General features: G+C 34.4%; 1 protein-coding gene across 2 annotated transcripts in view; it reads right to left on the bottom strand.

The window, feature by feature from the left end:
- LOC149775569 (cyclic nucleotide-gated channel alpha-2-like) overlaps positions 1-25,355 on the bottom strand; it is an 88,053-nt gene that overhangs the window by 7,478 nt on the left and 55,220 nt on the right. For both annotated transcript variants that reach the window (XM_089943348.1, XM_089943349.1), the window contains 6 exons: positions 14,256-14,344; positions 12,793-13,047; positions 5,220-5,306; positions 4,063-4,159; positions 2,112-2,899; positions 166-240 (listed from right to left, as the gene is read on the bottom strand). In XM_089943348.1, coding sequence (XP_089799474.1) covers positions 166-240; positions 2,112-2,899; positions 4,063-4,159; positions 5,220-5,306; positions 12,793-13,047; positions 14,256-14,344 — 1,391 coding nt within the window. The remainder of the gene's footprint in view (positions 1-165; positions 241-2,111; positions 2,900-4,062; positions 4,160-5,219; positions 5,307-12,792; positions 13,048-14,255; positions 14,345-25,355) is intronic.

The raw sequence follows: 25,355 nt of genomic DNA, 5'->3' as shown, positions 1-25,355 counted from the left end.
CATACATACATACTAAAATATACACATGTACTACAGAACATGCATAAACGACACAAATCGTTCTCTCTCTCTCTCTCTCTCTCTCTCTCTCTCTCTCTCTCTCTCTCTCTATATATATATATATATATATATATATATATATATATATATATATATAATACGTACCTGATTTGCAACAGTAATAAATTAGAGCTGTCATCTTTCTGCGGTGTATCACTTATCTCGATTGTTTCATCGGTGCTGGAGGAAGGAAACAAAATCTGAGAACTTCATGAATAAGTGATATATATCATCGCCACCCTATCATCGCCACCCTTTATTGTTCTTTCTCTCTGGATTTGCTTCACATGATTTAATTTGAAAAGGTTAATTTTTTATAAACATTTTTTAAAGAAAGAGATTTTAGTTATTTCGAAAACATATTTATCTAATAATCTAATGCGAACTTTTTGTAGCAATTTGAAACAAATATTTTTATTTCGTATTTGCAAGAATACGTTTTAGAAGCAAAGAAAATACAGTTTCATTATTTCGAAAAGATATTTTTGAGAAAAATAAACGACTTTTTATTATATAAAAAAAAAACAAATTCGAACACGTTTTTCAAATAACAAAAACCTGTTTGTTTTGTTTTCTCAACATAAAGGAATGTTTAAAAGCAACTCTTTCTTTATATCGAAAAAGATCTTATGTTTTTAAAAAATAAATCTTTTCGTAATAACACGTTTTTCACTCACGTCAATTTATTGTGGTTACCAATAAAGTAATGTTGTAATTAAAATAAACGAGACTTCGTTATTTCGCAAAGATGTTTCGAAAAATGTAAACCTTTTCGCTAATTTGAAACATCTTTTATAAAAACAAAAATCTTCCGTTATATCGATAACATCTGTTTTAAATCTCGAAAACATTTTTATTTCTGTGTTGTTAATATGTCTCTGTACTTACCCCGAAAATGCTTTTCAACATATTTTAGGCAAGACCCAGTAATAGAGACTGATTTTTACTAGTATAAATAAGTTTCAACATAAAATTTACGTCACTCTGCATTTCGTATTATCAGTTATCAGCTTAAATTTTGTTATCTGTTTGTAAAATACTTCCTCGCTGTACCTTACGCAAAACATACAACTTTGATCATAATAGAAAAATAATTAAGTAACAAAATTTAATGATTTTCTAAAGTGTTTTCTGTAAATCTACATATACTTTTTTTACGGATACACCTGGTAAAGAACCGTTTGTATCCAGATATAACACCCAAACCAATTCCAAATGGCATAGACCCAGATCTTCCATTGTCCAATCCGCTAGGAAATCGGAGTCTATCCTGTTTGCTTTAAAATATTTCAAATTTCTACAACTATTCGAATGAACTATCGCTTTTCTGAACACATTGGCGCATCGATGCACACTGTATAGAGAACGATGTTGATGGTATGGGTGAATTACAGACCAAGATAAGAGTAACCATGTTGATGGTATGGGTGAATTACAGCCAAAGATAAAGAGTAGCGATGTTGATGGTATGAGTTAATTACAGCCCAATATAAGAGTAACGATATTGATGGTATGGGTGAATTACAGCCCAAGATAAGAGTAACGATGTTGATGGTATGGGTGAATTACAGCCCAAGATAAATTCGTTATAAAATACAAGCAGATAAATGTTCTTCTGACTAAACCGTCAAGATACAGCGGTAGATTCGTAGGAGCTTGCATCTGTCAACTTAAAAAGTTAAAAATGCACATTTATAAGAAATTAGATTACCGAGTAATGATATATCCGCCAAAATAAATTGTCGCAAAACTGTGTGACATATCGAAAACACAGAATGTTGCTACCGCGAAAACGTAAGTTACAAACTTTATATATATATATATATATATATATATATATATATATATATATATATATATATATATATATATATATATATATATATATATATATATATATATTTTAGTTTTACAACTCGTTATTTAACGTTTAGTTTTTAAGATTCTTACAGTAAATGTTCAAAAAATCTTCACTTAATATGGGTCAAAACGGTAATATACCTTTTCTCTGAAATCATATATTGATTATGTATAATGTTAGCGGAATTTACTTGAATAAATAGTTAGAGGCAGGGGTTAGAAAAATTCTAGGAATAGGCGGTTGGGCATCTGAAGCAACAGTTCCCTGCGAAGATCCATCGGTCGGGATGTCTGAATCGACTGCCGTGTTTTCACTTAAATCTTGATGATTTTCAATACAAGCTGTTTCTGACGAACAGTTATCACATTGTAGTTTTTTGTGGTTCCCTGATAAAGTTGCATCTGTGTTCCCTGGGTCTGTATCGTTCGATTCCACTGGGAAATACTGAGATCTTTTTATGTTTAATATGTTCAGAACAAGTTCAGACAGTTTTGATTTCGATGGTGACATCGATATGTCCTCATTTTCCAGATTGTCATTTGTGTTTGTCACTTCAGTCCTGGTTAAAACTGGAGAGTTTTCTGCTGAATTTGGAATCTCCTGTATGGCCTTTAGCGTCGATGCCCTCCTAAAATTCATCGCTGGTTTGTCAACAAGTTTTGATTCATTCGTGTCGAGCTCTTTCATTCTGACAGCCTCGTTTTGAAACACTTCCGACGCTCGCGATACGCCATGGTCTTGCTGGTTTGTGACTTGACCCGTTTTCTTGAATTTCACTCTGAAAAGTCTTTTTAAAGCTGGGGACCTTAGGAAATGAGATTTAGCTGGAGTATTTCCTCCATCAGAAAGTGGGATATTATTGTTAAAATAAGAACTGGAATCGGTTTTCTCAACTGGTGAATTAGGAGTTGAACGCATTTTCTCTCTGTGTTGTTCAATCTGTCTAAGCCTCTTTTGTCCATACGCACGGATAATAGACTAAAAAAATAAATTACATGTATAACTTTTTTCATTTAAGACAATCTCCAAAACACCTTTAGTGTTTGAAGTTATAATGAAGGAATGGGGACAAATAAAAACAAGTTACATAGCAAAAATTGATGAGACGTTCTCGGTAATATAGATCTGAGAGAATGGGTACCATCTGAGCATCTGAATTCGTCTAGAAAAATATTCACAAGACTTTTACCCAATTTCAATGCTGACGATTTTACTCAGATAATGTACTTAGAAGTTAATTAATCATATTTTTAAACAGAAAGTATCACATGCTACTTTGGTCAAATTTGACAGAAGATGGTACAATTATAAAAAGTTTGTTAAAATTATGAAGTTTACTATACATTGTTGTATATAACATATGCTTATATATAGTAAGAAGTATTTAATAAAAATAATACCCTCATTTTATTTCCATACCTTATGCTGGAAATTGTGTACTCGATTATTATTATTACTATTATTATTATTATTATTGTTGTTGTTATTGCTCCTATCCAAATAAAGGCAGTCATTGTGAAACCAAAATCTATCTTATTATTATTATTATTATTATTAGTAGTAGTAGTAGTAGTAGTAGTAATAGTAGTATTAGTAGTTATATAATATAAATGAATGTATTTATCGTGAAACCAAAAAAGCTCCATATTGTTATTAATATTATTGTTGTTGTTGTTGTTGTTGTTATTATTATTATTATTATTATTATTGTCACTGTTGTGGTGAAACCAACATTATTATTATTATTATTATTAGCAGTAGTAGTAGTACTAGTAGTAGTAGTAGTAGTAGTCATAAAATACAAATGGATGTATTTATCGTGAAACCAAAAAAGCTCCATATTATTATTATTATTATTATTATTATTATTATCACTGATGTGGTGAAACCAACATTCTTCTTCTTCCTCTTCTTCTTATTATTATTATTATTGCTTTTGTGGTCAAACCAAAATTATTACTATTATTATTGTTAGTAGTAGTAGTAGTAGTATTGCTATTATTAATATTATCACTGTTGTGGTGAAACCTACATTATTATTATTATTATTATTATTACCACTGTTGTTATCAACATCCTATAGTAAAAGAAAATGAAAGAAATACATGAGATAATATTTCTTAGTATGAATGGCTCGCTACCTCAGCATCTGGATGATCTTTGAGCGCCGCGAGGACGTCATCTCTGGACAGTACAAACAACTCGCTATAGCCCACAGATCGCACGTCTGCTGTGCGCCTAATAAATGATTGAAAATCAAATGTTAAGAAAGCCATATTATTTGACGTAAATCTGGTAACACCTGGTCACTATAGTGTATGGCCGCACTCCCACAACAGAAAATGATATATTGCATATAACATTTGGATCGGCGTCCCTTGTCGTTTTGAAGAACTATCTGGTGGCAAAGATATATTTTACTGGTTCCACTCTTGAGATTTGTAGCACAGATGAAACTAAGGAAGCCAAACGGCAAAGCTGCTTACTCAACAATTCCCACGACGTACAGAAGGTTCACATATACTTACGTGTATTTCCCTTTCTTTGAGTGTCATTTATTTCATATTACTACTTTGAAACATCACGTGCTTTGTGAAGCAAACAGCTCATGAAAATAGCTGCTCCTTTTTAGAACATGCCGTTAAAGTTCAGAAAGTAAACAATGACCATGCAGAGCTAGTAATGCCCCATAAGATGCGTATCTGCAGTAAGGTCTAAGTGCGTTCTCTCAATTCCATAGCAACTCCCATCATTGGGAGATCCAAATTAGTAAAACTGAAAGTTCTGGACACCTCCTCTAAGATATATAAAAGGATTGCTGTGGAATAAGTTTTTTCTTAAATTTTGAACCCTGTGCAACAAAAGAGAAACTTTATAGCTGCTCACGCTCGAAAGAGCGAAAATCTCGTAAATTCAGTTAGTCAGTCGGAGTCGATCAATTGACGAAGAAGATGCATACTTGAATCAAATGGCCGGTATGCGCATTTTCGGAACGATAAAACTGAAATACCCAAAAGTTGTGCCCTGTACAACTGTTTTAGTTTCCTTAATGAAAGCTGACTTACATAATAGAAAAAGTACTTATTCACAGTATGCAATTTTATATAAAGCGTTCAAATTATTAAGATGTATTCAATATCGACACAAAATGATTGATACTACGACATCCGACTAACTGATTACTTCTCATCATTTCCCAGGGTGAAATGTTGTTTTCTTGTCTTCAAATAACCGTAATAAACTTTAACTTTACGTTTTTTCAACGTATTGAATGACCTTAAAAAATTCTACAACATACCTATTTATTCCGCCATCAAGATTTAATATTCCTATCTCTCCAAAGAAATCGCCTGTGCTCATACGAGTTAGCACTGTGCCGTTCTCCCTGAAACAAAATGAAACTTCAAATCACAGTACAGTAAAATATAAATACTCGAGTTTTTTTTACAGTACTCACTTTGTCAATGAAAATCTTATCTAGACTGAGAATACATGAAATTTTTAATTAAAAAATATTGATCGTATTAGCTTTGTTTGTCATCGAATGAAAGAACTTATCGAATACAGTGCTTTCGTGGTCCGTGTGTCGGATTGGTCTTAAAATTGTACAAATCTTATGTCCAATATGCTGCCACAGTGACCTTGTTGAAAATCTTATCGTACTCCTCCTGGAAAGAAGGTCATGTCAAATTGTTTTTCCAGCAGAGGATTTCTTATGATGTTCAGCTGGCACTAAAGAAAAATGGTGCCGATCTGACATTAAATGTGATCAAACTTGTAACCATCTTGAAAATGTTATTTTTGCTCCTCCCTCATGGAAAGTCATATCGACATGTGAATTTTCATCAGAAGTCTAATTGTGATATTTGGTTGGTTCTGATGGAAAACGGTACCAAGCTAACCTAAACTATGGGTGCAACAGTGAATATATTGAAAACCATGTCTCTGAGTATACTGCATGGATAATCATATCAAAGGTCTTCTAATGCTGTCTGGTTATTCCTGGATGAATATGGTGCGGTCTTGCATCCAATGTGGTTGCTATAATGACTAATTTGAAAATTATATTGCATAAGAACATGAGAAATTGTTTCAACACTAAACAGTGCAAAATAAGAAATGATATAATCTTGAATTCCTGGAAATTCTTGTCGGACACTGACTGAGCTGAATTTCTCCACTTCTCCCCTCTAAATTTTCGTTATCTCCGCACCCCACCCCACCCCACCCGCCACTTGGAAATATACTGAAACCTGCCTTAGTGAACACTTGTAATTAAGGATTCTTTCTCATAAAGGACAACATGTATGTTGTTTTTCTTAATTTCAGATTCACAGTAAACCTCTACAAAAGGAAAGCGTGTCAGTAAAGAACAACATAGTATGGTCTCTTCAGTGTTCCTTACGGACAGGTATTATTGTACCTTTATTATAATTATAATTATTACAAATGCAGACCTTTACCCGTGCAATACACGACTGGACAAACTCATCATCAGCAAACAATTTATGTTCTTTTGAACAGTTCTATTGTTTTTGGTCAAAGATGGATGATTTTTTTGAACTTTTTAGTCAGAAGTAAAGCACGACAACACAATGAATAAGCGGAATTGGTTTATTGAAGAGTATATATCCCCAGGGCCCGGGCCCGGGCCGGACAACAAGTTTTAATTTTGTAAAAGATTTTCTTTTTCGAACAAGAACTAAGAGAGGTCCGTGTGTTTCTTACCCCAGGGTCTGTGATCGCTCTCTACGGCCTTGCCTTCCTTGCATAGATACGGTGGGGTTTTTTTTTCTGTCAGCACAAGGTCATATCGCAGAAGAACCAATTTAGCTCTTATCGATTAAATCAGGTCAGTTAAATCAGACTATTTTAAGACATTACCTCACGTCAATTATGTTTCCTTTCATGGAGTGTACACTTCTGAAACTAGAGATGACATCTGATATATTTAAAGCTGTTTAATAATATTTTCATATTTTATATTTTTCTCAAATAAAGAAATGTTCAAATTCAATTCTCAAACTTTACTCTCTATCCGAAAACATCTCTATACAGCTGAAGGAGGAAACTATTGTTGATACTGATCTCTGAAAATCGTGTTCAGATTTTGATCATTAGACCGTGTTCAGATATAAACTGTGTCTGTATGATAGATAATTCTTCCGTGTTGACAACTAAATCAGATTGTTTACTGGAGCACAGCGCTCTGAGACTAGGATAATTACATTCTTCAGAAGATCACTCTTTCCGATATAATTGGCCTTGTGATGCCAGGCTGATAAATAATAATTTAATCTTTGAGTTTTCACGTAGGATATTGATTAATACCGTCTGTGATGCAGGACAGGCCGTGTAGCAATGTGAACCCCTCACTGGCGACCAAAGGACAAAAGTGAAAAAGGGAAAGAAAGAAGAAGAAAAAGACACCCACTAAGATAACTGTATGCGTGCCGAAGAGAAATACAAAAAACTAGTACACGACAAAAAGAACAAAGCCAATAATTTGTTTTCAAAAGAAATCGAGCGTTTATAAAACCAATTAAAGAAATGTTCACATCGCTTTGGATCATTCAGGCTAAACAAAATGGATCAAATTACGCAATAAACAACAAAGAAACCAACAAACCTTGTTAAGAATATTCCAAAGAACATGATCCAGAAATAACGGTTTGGCATGTCGACAGCTCTTTCTAACGTTAAACGCGCAAGTTGAAGAGAAGAAAAAAATAACGTTCAGCAAAGACATCATTACGTTTGTCTTGTAGAGTTATACAAATGGATTGTTCGATTTTAACAATTTTGACACGTTAAAGGCTGATTTTCTTTAGTGAAACAGAATCCTCCAGTAGGTTAACTTTTCATTGGCCTTAAATGGATTGAGATTTTCACTAACCTTGGGTAGATTGAGAGCGTTTAAAATACCCAGTAGCATTTTATCCAGTGAGGCAATATCATGTGATCATTCTTGCTCTTTTATTAGAAAAGGTCCAAAACTTGAGACACAACGAGGCCATATTATTCTAAGAAAACGTCTGAGATGGCCATTGCACATACACACAATTTGATGAGTTCAGTGACCTTGGATTATGACCACGTGAGTAATTTAAATTCGTTGGCTGCTTTCAGCTACCTGTCTGGACGATGCAAAAGAAAAACTATGTGTCAAGATACACACTAGGAAGTGTGAGAAGTGGAGAAACGGAAGCTAATCAAAGAAAAAAATTGGAATGAAAGCCGCGGTTAGACAATATTCTCTCGTGACATTTCAGAATCTTTTCTCATAACAATATTCTCCCGTGACAAGGTGACAATCTTCTCTCGTGACAATATTCTCTCAAGACAACGTGACTGTCTTCTCTCGCGACAATATTCTCTAGGGTGATACTTGGGACATTGTATAGTGGAGTGTGTGTGTGTGCACTCAAATTGTACCAATAGAGAAATGTCAGGTGCCAAAGCGCCAACGTTTTGTTAACCAATCCTTTTTTTATTCGCCCACCCTTCGATATATCTTGTATCCCAGTCGCGCATATCATCTAATACATAAGATTAAGAAATGTCAACATATTACACTTTATTTGTGCATTTTACATATCAATTACCATTCAATTAAGCCTTTCATGGATATATATGCAAGCTTCAGCGTCCTGGTTAAAGCTATTTAATATCAATCAGTTGGACTCACTAGTATCCATTTTGTATGACAGTTTCGGCAACTAATGTTGTTAAACGCGAACTATTACGCATAATTACCAACTATGGAGACTTGCAAATCAAATTACCCTCGTGATTTATGACTCAGAAAACGAACAATTAAACGTCGCTGATTTCACGCTCCAGTGAAGAAACTAAAAACAACCACTAACAGGCATGAAGAACAACTATTCGCGAGGAATAAAAAGAGACATAATTAAGTTTGATACAAAGGGAACATAATTAGTTTTGATATTTAAATATGTGTGCCACAGATACAATACAGTTCTTTGTCTCCAATACAAAACATTCTCCCTTTTAGAATACCAGTAGTTAACGTTCATACTGACATCATTTCACGAACTGCATCTTACTGTGACCAACCGACCTTTAGAAATTAAAAATTAAAATTTTAAATGTTAAAATTTTCATCAGACTAAAATAAGTACAGAATTATTATTCGACTCACAAAATTAGATGAAACCCTATAAAAGCTATGGAAGGGTGAACTTATTCAGTTGGGGGAAATATTGTCGACAATATGCACTTATATGGTTTCTCGCTAATTTCGACGTCTGAAATAGATTGAAATTCGGAGAAAACAAAAATGAAAGCGTGAACGTGATATGTATTTTTTTGTGTGCATTCAAGTGTTTCACGTCTATCAAAAATATAGTAACTAATTTGTATATTTGGCACACATTATAACTTTAACCCATGAAATAGATTGAACATCAAAGAAGACAAGAAAACTGAAAACGTGAAATGTTATTAATTTTCAATGTATTCACATAAACCATTATACTGCAAGTTTGGAAAGTATCGGAACCAAGGGACACCCAGTCGAATTCAGTCCAAATTGGTGGTGAAGATGCTTAGAGGTGTGTGTGTGTGTTGTGTGTGTGTGTGTGCTGACATTGAATATATATGATAAATATTTGGTATCTTTGGCACAACTTTACGAACACAGGACAATGATAACTAGTCGGTATCTTTGGAACAAATTTATGAACATCTGACAATGATATCTAATTTGTATCTTTGGTACAACTTTATGAACACCTGACAATAATAACTAGTAGGTATCTTTGGTACAATTTCATGAATACCTGACAATGATAAATAGACGATATCTTTGGCACAAATTTATGAACACAGGACTATGATATCTAATTGGTATCTCCCTGTAACAATTTTTTTTTGTTCCTGGGTAGTAACTGTTATTTCCTAATTGCTTATGCCTCAAAAGTATATAACATGGCTATGATTCCCCACAAACGTTGCTTTTGTGACCAGGACAGTGATATTTTGAAATTTACCTATTTTCCAGAACATTCCAGATAGATTCGTGCTGAGTCAATTTGGGGTAACTTCTAGAACCTTCTAGTAATATGAATAGTAGTAGAAATACAGGGGCCTTAAGTCCACCAGTTCAGTTTAGTTCAGCTAAGTGGATACACATTTGCATTTTTCTGAGACTGCATCAAGAGGTTAGAAGCATCCGGCAGACTCATTTTTCCATGTCTGCGACCAGTTTATCAAGACAAGAAAGAGTACTCCATGGAAGCATCTGCTTAGATGTGTGAGGCTTACAAGGCAATTCGGCATGCCTATCGGTGATTACAACAAACCCTGGGCACCTCATTTCACCTGCGAGCAATGCAAAAAAAACCAAAAAACCTCTGGAAGGTTATATGAACAATTGTTGCTCGGAATTTTTAAATGTTTTACAATTTTCAAAATGAAAAATATCGCAAGAATCTCTTACACATTAGTCGTGGGTGTAATAAAAGTATTTTTGTAGGATGGTACAGAGGGGAAAAGAGCCATGAAGTTCGCTATCCCAAGAATTTGGCGGGAACCCAATGACCACTGAAACAACTGCTACTTCTGCATGGTGGACCCTCCAAACGTCCGACTGGCAAGAATGCACCTGCTATCACGTATCCGTACCTACCTTCATCCATCGTCCCAGTGCCACACTGCCTTGAGCTCCCCGTACCCACTCCTCCTCCTCCTCCTGAGAGAGAGAGAGAGAGAGAGAGAGAGAGAGAGAGCAGCAAGTCAGAGAGCGAGGAAGAGGTTGTAGATGCAGATGACAACTTCAGAGGTGGAGCTGAGGAGAGAAACCATACTACCCCAACCAAAAAAGACTTCATCGACTTGATCAGAGATTTTGGTTTCACCAAATCCAATGCTGAGCTATTGACGTCTAGGCTCAAGCAGTGAAACTTGTTGGCTGAAAGTGTGCAAGTCGCATATCAAAGGAAGCGTCACCAAGCAGCTTTTTTCAGCTTATTCACCCGTCAAGATGGACTCTGCTTCTGCCACAATGTGACCAGTCTGTTCGAGGCAGTCGTAATCACATGTAACCAGAATGAGTGGCGCCTCTTCATTGACAGCTCATCCAGGAGCCTCAAAGTCATGCTGCCCCATAATGGGAACAAGTACCCGTCTCTTCCCCTGGCTCACTCGGTGTACCTCAAAGAGGATTACGACCTTGCTGGGGACGCCTTGAAGTATGATGAGTACGGCTGGGAGGTCATCAGAGACTACAAAATGGTGGCATTCCTGATGGGTGTCCGAGGCGTTTTTACCACGTTTCCCTGCTATTTTTGCCTTTGGGAAAGCAGGGACACCAAGGCGCACTTCCAAAGGCGAGACTGGACACAGCTGACCGAGTTCTCTGTGGGAAGGAACAACGTCAAATGGGAGCCACTGGTGGACCCCCGGAAGGTGCTGATGCCACCACTGCACGTCAAACTGGGCCTTATGAAACAGTTTGTCAGAGCTTTCGATAAGGAGTTGGCGGCCTTCAAGTACCTTCAAGACGTCTTCCCTAAGTTGTCTGAGGCAAAGGTCAAAGCCGGTGTCTTCGTCGGACCACATATCAAGAAGATCCTGGAGTGCAATTAATTCCCCAAGAAGCTCACTAGTAACGAGAGAGCGGCCTTGAACAGCTTTGTCGTAGTGGTTCGGGGCTTCCTGGGCAATCACAAGGCCAAAAGCTATGTGGAGCTGGTTGAGACTCGGGTGAAGAACTACGGCATAATGGGCTGCAGAATGACCCTCAAAGTTTATATCCTTGATGCTCATCTGGATACATTCAAGGAGGACATGGGAGCGTACTCGGAGGAGCAAGGTGAGCTCTTACACCAGGATATACTGGACTTTGAACGCCGCTACCAAGAACAGTATACAGAGAACATAATGGTTGACTACACTTGTGGGCTGATTCTGAAAATGATTTGCAGTATAATCGTAAATTTCCAAACACTACTCACTTCTTAATCTTTTGTGGTCATTTTTGTATTGCTTTAGTTTACATACATGTTAATTTTGATTCATATGTTTGTTTCTGATGTCATGTGAATGAAAAGACACAAATTCGCCCGTTTTCTGATTGGAAATAGGCAAATTTCAAAATATCACTGTCCTGGTCACAAAAGCAAAGTTTGGGAGAATAATAGCCATTTTCTATACATTTTAGGCATAAGCAATTACGAAATAACGCTTACTACCCAGGAACAAAAATGGTGTTACATAGTGTATATTTTGGCACAAATTAATGAACATTTGACAACGATAACTAATTGTTATTTTTGGTAAAACAATTTTGAACACTTGACATCCAGATTAGCGATATTCGATTTAGGACTAATTATGTCATTTTAAGCCAGTGTTACTTAAGAAGCTGTGACCACATTGGATGGCTGATTATTTGTGAGAATTTTCAAGGTGATAATAGCAGTATAGTATTTTCCACTTTGGTCTTAATGACAAGAAAATGAACGGTACGTTTGGTTAATGAGAAGAGTGTGTTGTACAGTAACGTTTCCGATTGTTTTCACCCGCTGGAAGCAACCTGCTGTGATCTATAAACATAATTCTTCTCTTCCTACATACCCTCGATCTAGGGATGCTGTTTGGACAATTTCAGATACTTATCAAATGTTCACTGGGAAATAACACAATAAACATTTGACCCTAAATTTCACAGTAGACATGATATTTTAATTCATTTAAACAAAATATTGTTCGACATATGTCAGTTCTTGATTATACAAAAGACAAAAACACGAGATTGAACACTTGGATAAAAATCTTGGCTCAAAATATTTGTGCAAGTAATGCGACTGCAGCTATCTTATTTGCTGTAAATGTTTAAAACTTACCCTATGATTTCTACAACCCCATCTGCGATAATGAACAATTCTCTGGCCACCTCTCCCCTCCTACAAATCAGGTCCCCGGGGGTGAAGATGTAAGCCTTCATCTTTAGCATCAAGTCGTGGAGGAACTCTGGTCGACATTTCTGGAATATGGTGACTTTTTTCAGCGTCTCCAGATTGACGTGGAGTGCCAGTTCCGTTTTGAGTTTGTCTGGCAGCAGCCCAAGGGAGTTGATATCATTACAATTTAGCCGCCCTCTGTGAACAGAAATTACGGTTTATTGTACCACGTAAAGAAATAAGCAGCATACTTTTCTTTAAGGCATCATATTTAGAAGATGCCTTGCAGTAAGGTGTCGCACAGCCAAACTGGTTAGGAGTGATTATGCTTTATTCGACTTAACTTAAAATCACGTCAATGCTTTCATTTCAGTAACCTTTTAACTATCGCCACAATAGTTACATTGTCTGGCTTAATGGTGTAATGAAGAGAGAGAGAGAGAGAGAGAGAGAGAGAGAGAGAGAGAGAGAGAGTCAGTCTTACCATGATAAGAATCGAGAATTAAACAGCAATTATACAAAGCATAATGAACTACATCGAAATTAATTCACTGCTCTGGACAGATAACTTTTAAAGCTAATAGGAAAGAAACATGACATCTAAATGTAACGCAAGTGCTGGATAAAAACGGAGTCATAAAATTACTAGAAAAGACGGAATAAATAATGAGATAGTAAAATGGTAGTTAGCTAAATTTATGTCAATGTAGGCGCACGTACTCGTTGTAAATTAAATATTAATTGTTGTTCTAAATTTAACACTAATATAGTTTAACCAAAATCTATCACATCCTCTGCGCCTTAACTCTCACAAAAAAAACTTCCAGACAAAAATTATGGATTGGTATGGACTTCATTTCCGAATGGTGGCCAGATACTAAACTAGGTCAAGAAAAGATGAGGTCGGGTCTAATCATAACAAATAATAGGGTAATCATTTTTTTTTTTTGTCAGCACGCGCGGTTTTCATTGTGACATCAGAGCCCGCGAAGTTCAATCTGAGTTGTAACTGATCGCGCTTTTAGGTTGACCTCGTCCACAAATATACACATACTTTAACATTGAATTTGCCATTTGTGAACTTCCAAAATAATCTGGATGCATGAGGGTAAAAACAAAAAAATAATCACCATTCTAAAAAATTACACCCATAACTATAATAGTCTGTACTGAACGCCTGCGTGACATGTATGACTTGTTCTGTAATTGTAAACATATTTATGAATCTTATAAAAACCCAACTGAAGTTAAGCGATATGAAGTTCTTCAAGTGACTCGGGGTCTTATTTCTGACTCTTTCACCCCCATAATCTGCATTTTTAGAGTGGGGAAAACGCAAACAAATTATGTCTGCTTCTGAAAAGTATAGAAAGTATAGTTATGATAACTGAATCTTTTTACTTCACCTGAGCCATACATAATCGTACCAGCGTTGCACACGTTTCTGGAGTTCTCGTGGAACGTCGTAAGTCTGCATGTACAACTTAGCACCATCCTGAAAAGGATATATATATATATATATATATATATATATATATATATATATATATATATATATATATATATATATATATATATATATATATATATATATTACTTTCTATAGCAACCGGGCAATGTTTATTATATTATTATCATAATTAAAGTTGAAATAAAGTTAAGGAAAACTGCCGAGAAAATCTCTTCTGCAAATGACAAACACTGTCTTTCTATTGGTGAACTTGGGGAATGAATTTGATACAAGAAAACAATATGAATTTTGTTCAGTAGAATTACTATCCCACCTAATAGAAAACAAATGGAAAACACGACATTTGCCCTATTTGGCGACATAAAGTAGTGAGGAAATGGAATTTATGTAGAGACAGTGATGAGACAGACCAGTGAACTGATTTGATTTACTTTTTTTAAACAATTAGTTCCTACTTTTTGCAGTCATATCCAGTAAGAAAACCAACTTTAATAATATGATGGTGATCCAGAAGAGATGGAGTATATTTGTTCTTGTTGTTGTTTGTAAATTAAAGATTAAAAAGTAAATGCTGAAGGCACACATTATGATATGAAATAGATGGCCAAGGTTTTGATGTTTTTGGTGATATCTATTGGACGTGATAGGAGTTATTGGTAAATAACGGTTAGTTTGATTCCATGGTATTTGTTTGCTGATTACAAACATGTCAAAAGTTTAAAATGCCTGTACAAATGGAAATGCAAAGTTTGTGCAAAATGCATAAAATGAGCGCTCTACTTTTTTTTAAATCCATGATTTATTAATTCAAAATTAAAGATTCAAAAGTCATTATTGGCAAAGTAGGCCACCGGCCCATAATACAATAGTATATACAAAAACGAAATATATCACGTGAAGCGTATATATCTACATATTGTGTTTCTAATAAAAGTGCGTTATTTTTTTTATCGAGGCAGCAAATGGTAATGTGAATAAATAAAGAACTTTGTTTTGACATAAGACCATACGATATTTATAGATATGGATTAGTGTGCAAAGATTTGTCTAAATATTTTTCTTTGAGATCTTGATAAATGAAAATGGCACGATATTCATTTTCTACAAATGACAATAACAAAATAGCATAGTTGATAACACCATTATGTCCACCAGTCTCTATAAAAAGTTGATGACTATAACGTCTAATGGAATGTCACTTCTCAACATTTATTATTATTTTATAATTCGGATTATACCTACATTTTTACGATTGAGTTGTTTTTCATGCCAATTTGACCGTGCATTCTTTCATTCTACGAGAAAATGCTGCTAGAAATACAATAACAGTTCCAATATATTGTGACATAACCATACAAAACCAAAATGCAATAACAGTTCCAATATATTGTGACATCAATACAAAACCATATATGTATATATGTTCTCGTACTTGATGCTGAAACAACGCGTAAGGTTATCATCTAATGATTTAGGCATTTTGTTGCATTCTGCTGGATATCTGCACCTATTCAAATAAAACATTACATCAATATTTAACACATCTAATAGGAAACACACAACAGTAGTCTCCCACATTCTCCAAGGCAAAGTTATTATTCACATTACTTGAGATACAACAAAAATGTTTGCAGAACGAATTTTAACACGTTCAGTTCATTCTGAATACTTGCGTGTGGTTCCAAATTTCAGAACAATAATATAGGTGTATCGTATTATGAAAGATTGTAAAGGCATCTTCACAATTCAAGTACCCAAATTTCCTTTCATTACTTAAAACAGGCAGAACGTACTGAAGCCTTTATGGTTAACATGTTTATTCACCCTCGTCTGTGATAATCTGAGTGGCCGATTGGTCTAAAGCGCTCACCGTTGCGGATTACTGCCATCTCACCTCTGTTTGCGTGGGTTCGAGCCTGGGGCTCGACCAGTGTGGGTATATGAGAAAGCTTGCCGGTAAGTTCTCGTGGGTCGGTCTTTCTTTCGGGGTTTTCCCGGGTTCTTCCTCCACCATTAATACTGGCCACCATGTATAGCTTATCTTGTGCTGAAAATGGCTTTAAACAACAACAACTAATTGTCAACACGTACCTAAACATCTATTTATGGATATGACGTAATTTCTGTTTTCAACCGAGCCAAATTACAAAACAAAACATATTCTATACAATTTACGATCATGAATAAAAATTACGAAAATTAAATAAAATCATATGCCAGAAGTTACAGAAAATATAGATATACATAACAGCAAAATATACTTGTGTGACTGAGTGCAATATTTTTGTTGTGTGACTGAGTACATACATACATACATACATACATATTTACATACATATGTACATACATACATACATACATATATACATACATACATACATACATACCGCTTTTTCCAAAGAATTATGTATGCTGAAACCAATATTTTAGTTTCGCACACTCTCTTTTGATATTCTGTGACCCAAATCACCAAAGAACAAAATGGCCGCTATACGAGACTTCAAACGCCAATAACTTGTGAACGGGGAGTGGTGAAGCCGCGATCTTTACCTCTTATGCAATGTGTTTAATGCCTATAAACCCACTGAACACATTAAACTACGTTCAAAATATCTGGTTGGAAACAATCATCAAGATCTTTTCAGTGGCAAATTGTTATGGAAACTGATGCAATATTCATATTGCTGAAACTCAGTTTTCATTTGCTGTTAACATGTATATGTATGTCAACTTAATGCATATAAACAACAATAACAACACAGACGATACAGATATATATATATATATATATATATATATATATATATATATATATATATATATATATATATATATATATAGTTTTCAAAGAGGTCACGATTGTGTACGCAAATCCCCACAATGCATCGCGCGCGCACTTTGTGCCGTCATTTTCCTTCCCTAACAAACTTTCGTCAACAACTCGTAAATTGAAGGTAATAATCTGATTTAATCGTCGATAAGGATAATAATCGAAATTAAATACCCCTTTAGCACGAATGACAATAAATCTGGGACTTCCCTGCCTTATATCGAAAGACGAAATAGTGAAGTTGAACGTCATTCATGCATATTACGATCAAATAGAAATGCAATTATTTCTGACAAACAGACAATATTATGGATTGTTTTTAAGAAGTTGTTTGCATGATGTCCACAAGATTGTCATCTTGAATGAATGTTTCCGGTCAATGATCTTCGGGATACAATATCAGTTATGGAAATTAAATTTCACTGCATGTGGATTATGCCAGACTTTTCGCGCAAACAAGTGCTTGTGTTGACAGCTGACAAACCAGTTTTAATTAGTACGTCAAATATTGAATTTTTGTTGAGATGATGATGGGCGGAGGATGATATTGTATGAAGAAAAAAAAGTGCTCAAAGATGTTTCCTCATCTACCGTGTGTACTAAGGGAACATGACTTCGTGTAAAATGTCGAAACCGAGCATTCTTGAAAAACTCTTAGAAATATGAAATTATATAACAACGGTAGGCGTTTTAAGTTGAACGATAACCAAATGATTGACTTCATTCCATGAGAATTTAAACTTATTACATGTTTCTACTAGTTTGTGTGTCCATTTGTTTATGGGTCTGTTTATTAATGGATCTATTTCTTTATGACAGAATAACAAAAATGGTTGGAATTTCAATATTTTATTTGGGAAAAAAAAAGGGGGGGGGGAATCACGATTTTGGTTTCGTGCTTTTTGACATGCGCAACAGAATGTGATGCATTAGGATGTCCTTGCGCACAAAATGAGACGTGCCTTCATAATTACGCGGGAAGAACAATATTATTAGGTGCCGGTTTTCGTGACTAGGGAATCAAGATAGCGGATGTGTGTGTGTGTGTGTGTGTGTGTGTGTGTGTGTGTGTGTGTCTGCACCATGGAAGCTCCCGTGCGTGTAGAGTTTCCTGCAGGTGCAAATGTGCGAGGTGCATCCTTTGTGCATCCTCATAAGACAACATCCTTACAGGAATCGGGAATGGGAGACAGTGACGCAAGCTTTGGTAGCATCTGCTTACCTTCTGGTCCATGGTTGTAGGTAATGGTAGGACACTAAGCGGATTAGTTGCCTGTTTCCATACCAGTCTTTTGTAGAGTCTTGTTGATCATTAATTCATAGGATTATCAATTTGCTGGAATCAGTATTCTGGCGTGTGTCATTTTTTGTAAAGCAGTTAAATGCGGGTCTCCTCACAGATGTTTGCGTACAGTATATCGTACAAGTTGCACACCAACTTCTCTGCATTCCTCGTTCTCTTATTTGTCAGTTCCCCTTTATCAAGGTTTGTATGGGGTTGATTATCTATGTTGAACACTTTTTATGCAGTCTTTCTTGATACGTTCATCGGTGTCCATAATCACTTCCTGTAAGAACGTGGGAAGGGATGACTTCAAAGACCGGCTCGTTGAAGGAAAGGAACAACAAATTCAACAAATGCATATGTCACTTCACCAAACTTCGTGATTCTGCAGGTTTCCCGAGTAACACTACTAGGGCTTGGTCATTTATCACAGTCAGGACGTTGTATTAGGGGTAGTCTCTGTGGACAAGCCATCTCATCAGAAATAATGGTTTTGTTGCCAGTCATCATACGGCCCTTATTGCGTATGCAAGAGCAACTGGCATAGTCATCAGTTCATATTGTAATATATTATGTACAACCGTCTTCCTATCAGTCTGATCGGTAGTTTTGAGGCGGTGATGTATATTCCTGTTAACTTCGTAATGAATTCTTTTCCCTCGGCTCCTGCTCTATTTCATACAGATATGAGAAAGGTCAGAGCCTTTGACCTGTGTAGAAGGTCTCTGAGGTAAACTTGTGTATGACCATCACGATGAGTCTTTCCTTCACAAAATCGTTAGGCTGTACTTGTCCGAGCTCCTAAACACTCAGAAGAGATTAATGAATATCACTAGGTGCCACATCCTTAGCAGCAATATTCAGGGTGAGATCACACACCCAGTCTCTTTGGAACTGAAACAATGTTGCTTTCATCTGTATCATGGCAGCGATGAAAGAATGGATGCATTTGCCGAAAACAAAAGAGGTGAAGATCTCAGATCCCATCATACTGGGCCCCGATGGATATGATTGTTATACAGACCATGTTCATACTGTGCGACCAGATTTGTCAATTGACCTCTTTCACTCGAACATAAAGGCGGCCATGTGATTACGAAATCTGGTAGATTCTTTGCTGTCATAGCGCAATAGATGAAATGAGCCAAACTACTAAGAACTGTCTCTTTCTCTTTTCTGTATGTGCCATATTAATTTTGAGTTAGTTAAAATTCTATGTATTAAAGAGGATGATGATATGCAAAATGAAAAAAGTAAACATAACGGAAGAAACGTAATCGAAGAGATAAGAAAAGATATGGAAAGTTTTTTTTCTAATTGGATATAAAAAGAGAAGAGAAACTTTTCTTTTCCAGTTCCTTCGGAAAAGTAAAATTCTAGTTTTATCGTTAACTAATGCAGTCCACATTATCTTTGTGACCATGATTTGGTCTTCAGACAGACTAGTCATATGGAATCCTTCTTATGATTGCGTGCAAAATCTAAGAGCAACCAATTCGCGTAATTAGACTTCTGGTATCTTGGAATATGTGTCATTTCCATCGTACATACACTTCGTGAATATGTGCCATTTCCATCGTACATACTCTTTGTGAATATGTGCCATTTCCATCGTACGTACTCTTCGTGAATATGTGTCATTTCCATCGTACATACTCTTCGCGAATAACTACTTTTGATAGTCTGAGCTTTTTTACTTTTCATTACTGAGTTGGATTTGGTTGTAGAAATTCAATTTTAAAGATTTTTTGCAACATTCATCACGTAAGATATGTTCAATGCCCGCTTTGATCTTTGAAACTGATGATATTTGTTATACAGCCGTCCAGTTATTCTTCCGTACACATACATACCGTCGTACACATTTAAGTTGAATTAATCAAAAGACAAATATATACATGCAACCGACATTGGTCTTGGGGTCCATTCTTAGTTCCTTACAAATTGGAGACTTAACCCGTGTCATGGAATGATAGAGATCCTCACCTGATAACCATAGTAATAATTGTAGAGTAAAACATGACAAATACATGCACTAAACTGTCGTCTGCTCCTTGAGCAATTTTAATCCAATGAGACCGAAGAGGGTCCAATTTCAGAGCCGAGGTTAACATGAGTAAACACTGGGATACGTGTTTTACGTATCTTAGAATTCTAGTTTATGCTGAATTATGACCTACGACATGAGAGTAAACACAAACAAGCAAAACATCATTATTACAATTTTCAACAGACTGTGCGTATTCAATGCAGAGAATGACAATGAAACATGCAAAAATATAATTTGTAATAACTGGACATGTGATCCATCACAAATATTTATTACTGATAAAGATTTTACATTTGACCACCATCACCCACCCACTCTCTCCACTGTTCTTTCACAAACTCCCACGAGTCTGCGTCTAGGATCTGAAATCTCCAGTGTTATGTACAGGATGGGGGTATGGGGGTACTGGTATCTGAGAGATGTTTTACACACAAACAAACAGCTATTAGTGAGGAGATTAATAAATGGAATTAGTGGTTACATATGAAGCTAAAATGGCCAGATTGATAAAATGAAGTAACTTATATCTGAGAGAACTTCGTATATATTTTTAGCGATTCTCTGCTTTTCTTCTTGATTTGAAAGTCTCTTTTCAGAAAGATTCGTTTCCAGAGAATTTCTTGTTTTATGTAGTTCTCTCTTGTGTACATGGAATTAAATCTGTTAAGTAATCAAAGTATCGCTGATAAATAAGTTAATGAAAGATACAATTGATCCTTCATTTTTATCTCCACATGAGCGGGCAACCATTTTAAAAATAAAGTGCTTCTCTTTGCATTTATTGGTCAACCGAAAAGTAGTCTTGCTTCTTCAGGTTGGACTTACGTTTGTTTTTCTTTCTCAGAGTCAGTACTGATATATGATGACAACACATCAGATCCACAGTCTAGTAGTGGGCGAATGTAAGTTAAGTAAATATTGCTCAGATTTTCATTGGATTCAATTACTTATAGTTTTGCATTATAGGCCCAACACGTTTAACGGCATATTCGACAAAATAATATCAATATGATCTGGCTTAGATCAGCTGGAAGTTAAGGTAATTCTCAAATGACTGTGTTGAAACAGTCTGAATTTTTTCTGCAGAGAGGTCAGGGAAATGGTCTGTAAACATGATACATATTGTATTTCGACAGGTTAAAACATATTAGCCAAAGACTGACCTATTTTTGCGAGTGTCTAAAGATTCTCATTCAAAACGCTTTGAACGAACCATGGTTCAGCAGAGGAACCATTTGAAAACAAGCGTTTGAGAGATTTTAAATTATAAAATATACTGTTAATATGGCGGACAGGAACTGACTCCAGGGCAACGCATGAAGCTGGTTGTTACAAATTTGAAAATTTGTTTACTATTACTTTGAATTTTATTTGTCATGTAATCTTTCAATCTGCCGGTAAATTTTGCTTAATTTCGTTGTTTTTTTATTTAACTAACAAACCTTTGTATCACATGCTATCAAATTCTTTAGAAATATCACAGCAAATGATGCATGAAAGGTAATCTTTTTTTTCTGCTGCACCATTCATCAAATGGAAAATATAAATGAATTGAAATTAGGTTGAGAAATAAATCCAGACTGATACCTATAGAGGAAAAAGTGATCATTAAAGGAATTATTGATGTAAGCAAAGATTATTCTTTTAAATACCTTACTGACTTTGTATAGTAATGACATGAATATGTAAATTAAAAGGATTCGATTTGTCTCTCTTTTGGAAACATCGTGATTCCTTTGCAAGCCTGCATTGCTCAGAGACTTTAGACACAAATGTAACATTAAATATAGTGTTTTAATGCTTTGCAAATGGAATATGTTATTAATTGCCAAAAAGTTAATACCTTGATTAGAGGCAGATTATGAAATAACAGAAGTGTATTAATTGCGATTACTGGGCGTTGTCAGCGTCATCTAAGAGAAAGAATACAAATATTATCATTCAGTAAAGTTGCTTTTTCGTGATTTGAATATACTAGTTAAGAATATGTCTTTTAAGTCCGCAAAATTATCCTGTATCCATTCAATACTTTAGCAGTTATTGTCATAAATTATTCTAGAAGTTTTTTTTATATCTTCCTTTCTATAAACGATTGACTTTATCCTCCTGTTGCTTATACTTTTGGTATATTATGCATTTGTCCTTCTGTTGCTTATATTTTGGTATATAATGCATTTATCCTTCTGTTGCTTATATTTTGGTATATAATGCATTTATCCTTCTGTTGCTTGTAATTTACTATATAATGTATTTATCCTTCTGTTGCTTGTAATTTAGTATATAATGTATTTATCCTTCTGTTGCATATATTTTGGTATATAAGGCATTTATCCTTCTGTTGTTTATATTTTGGTATATAATGCATTTATCCTTCTGTTGCTTATATTTTGGTATATAATGCATTTATCCTTCTGTTGCTTATATTTTGGTATATAATGCATTTATCCTTCTGTTGCTTATATTTTGGTATATTATGCATTTATCCTTCTGTTGCTTATATTTTGGTATATTATGCATTTATCCTTCTGTTGCTTATATTTTGGTATATAATGCATTTATCCTTCTGTTGCTTGTAATTTACTATATAATGTATTTATCCTTATGTTGCTTGTAATTTACTATATAATGTATTTATCCTTCTGTTGCATATATTTTGGTATATAAGGCATTTATCCTTCTGTTGTTTATATTTTGGTATATAATGCATTTATCCTTCTGTTGCTTATAGTTTGGTATATAATGCATTTATCCTTCTGTTGTTTATAGTTTGGTATATAATGCATTTATCCTTCTGTTGCTTATATTTTGGTATATAATGCATTTATCCTTCTGTTGCTTATATTTTGGTATATAATGCATTTATCCTTCTGTTGCTTATATTTTGGTATATAATGCATTTGTCCTTCTGTTGCTTGTAGTTTAGTATATAATGTATTTACCCTTCTGTTGCTTATATTTTGGTATATAATGCATTTATCCTTCTGTTGCTTATATTTTGGTATATAATGCATTTATCCTTCTGTTGCTTATATTTTGGTATATAATGCATTTGTCCTTCTGTTGCTTGTAGTTTAGCATATAATGTATTTGTTATTCTGTTGCATATATTTTGGTATATAAGGCTTTTATCCTTCTGTTGCTTATATTTTGGTATATAATGCATTTATCCTTCTGTTGCTTATATTTTGGTATATAATGCATTTGTCCTTCTGTTGCTTGTAATTTACTATATAATGTATTTATCCTTCTGTTGCTTGTAATTTAGTATATAATGTATTTATCCTTCTGTTGCATATATTTTGGTATATAAGGCATTTATCCTTCTGTTGTTTATATTTTGGTATATAATGCATTTGTCCTTCTGTTGCTTATAGTTTGGTATATAATGCATTTATCCTTCTGTTGTTTATAGTTTGGTATATAATGCATTTATCCTTCTGTTGCTTATATTTTGGTATATAATGCATTTATCCTTCTGTTGCTTATATTTTGGTATATAATGCATTTATCCTTCTGTTGCTTATATTTTGGTATATAATGCATTTGTCCTTCTGTTGCTTGTAATTTACTATATAATGTATTTATCCTTCTGTTGCTTGTAATTTAGTATATAATGTATTTATCCTTCTGTTGCATATATTTTGGTATATAAGGCATTTATCCTTCTGTTGTTTATATTTTGGTATATAATGCATTTATCCTTCTGTTGCTTATAGTTTGGTATATAATGCATTTATCCTTCTGTTGTTTATAGTTTGGTATATAATGCATTTATCCTTCTGTTGCTTATATTTTGGTATATAATGCATTTATCCTTCTGTTGCTTATATTTTGGTATGTAATGCATTTATCCTTCTGTTGCTTATATTTTGGTATATAATGCATTTGTCCTTCTGTTGCTTGTAGTTTAGTATATAATGTATTTACCCTTCTGTTGCTTATATTTTGGTATATAATGCATTTATCCTTCTGTTGCTTATATTTTGGTATATAATGCATTTATCCTTCTGTTGCTTATATTTTGGTATATAATGCATTTGTCCTTCTGTTGCTTGTAGTTTAGCATATAATGTATTTGTTATTCTGTTGCATATATTTTGGTATATAAGGCTTTTATCCTTCTGTTGCTTATATTTTGGTATATAATGCATTTGTCCTTCTGTTGCTTATATTTTGGTATATAATGCATTTATCCTTCTGTTGCTTATATTTTGGTATATAATGCATTTGTCCTTCTGTTGCTTGTAGTTTAGCATATAATGTATTTGTTATTCTGTTGCATATATTTTGGTATATAAGGCTTTTATCCTTCTGTTGCTTATATTTTGGTATATAATGCATTTATCCTTCTGTTGCTTATATTTTGGTATATAATGCATTTATCCTTCTGTTGCTTATATTTTGGTATATAATGCATTTATCCTTCTGTTGCTTATATTTTGGCATATAATGCATTTGTCCTTCTGTTGCTTGTAATTTACTATATAATGTATTTATCCTTCTGTTGCTTATATTTTGGTATATAATGTATTTATCCTTCTGTTGCTTATATTTTGGTATATAATGTATTTATCCTTCTGTTGCTTATATTTTGGTATATAATGCATTTATCCTTCTGTTGCTTATAATTTGGTATATAATGCATTTATCCTTCTGTTGCTTATATTTTGGTATATAAGGCATTTATCCTTCTGTTGCTTATATTTTGGCATATAATGCATTTATCCTTCTGTTGCTTATATTTTGGCATATAATGCATTTATCCTTCTGTTGCTTATATTTTGGTATATAATGCATTTATCCTTCTGTTGCTTATATTTTGGTATATAATGCATTTATCCTTCTGTTGCTTATATTTTGGTATATAAGG

Source organism: Sinohyriopsis cumingii, chromosome 19 (genome assembly GCF_028554795.1).
Source record: "Sinohyriopsis cumingii isolate HCF-2022 chromosome 19, ASM2855479v2, whole genome shotgun sequence".
Lineage (NCBI taxonomy): Eukaryota > Metazoa > Mollusca > Bivalvia > Unionida > Unionidae > Sinohyriopsis > Sinohyriopsis cumingii.
Note: the sequence above shows the minus strand (reverse complement) of the source record. Positions and strands in the feature narration are given on the sequence as shown.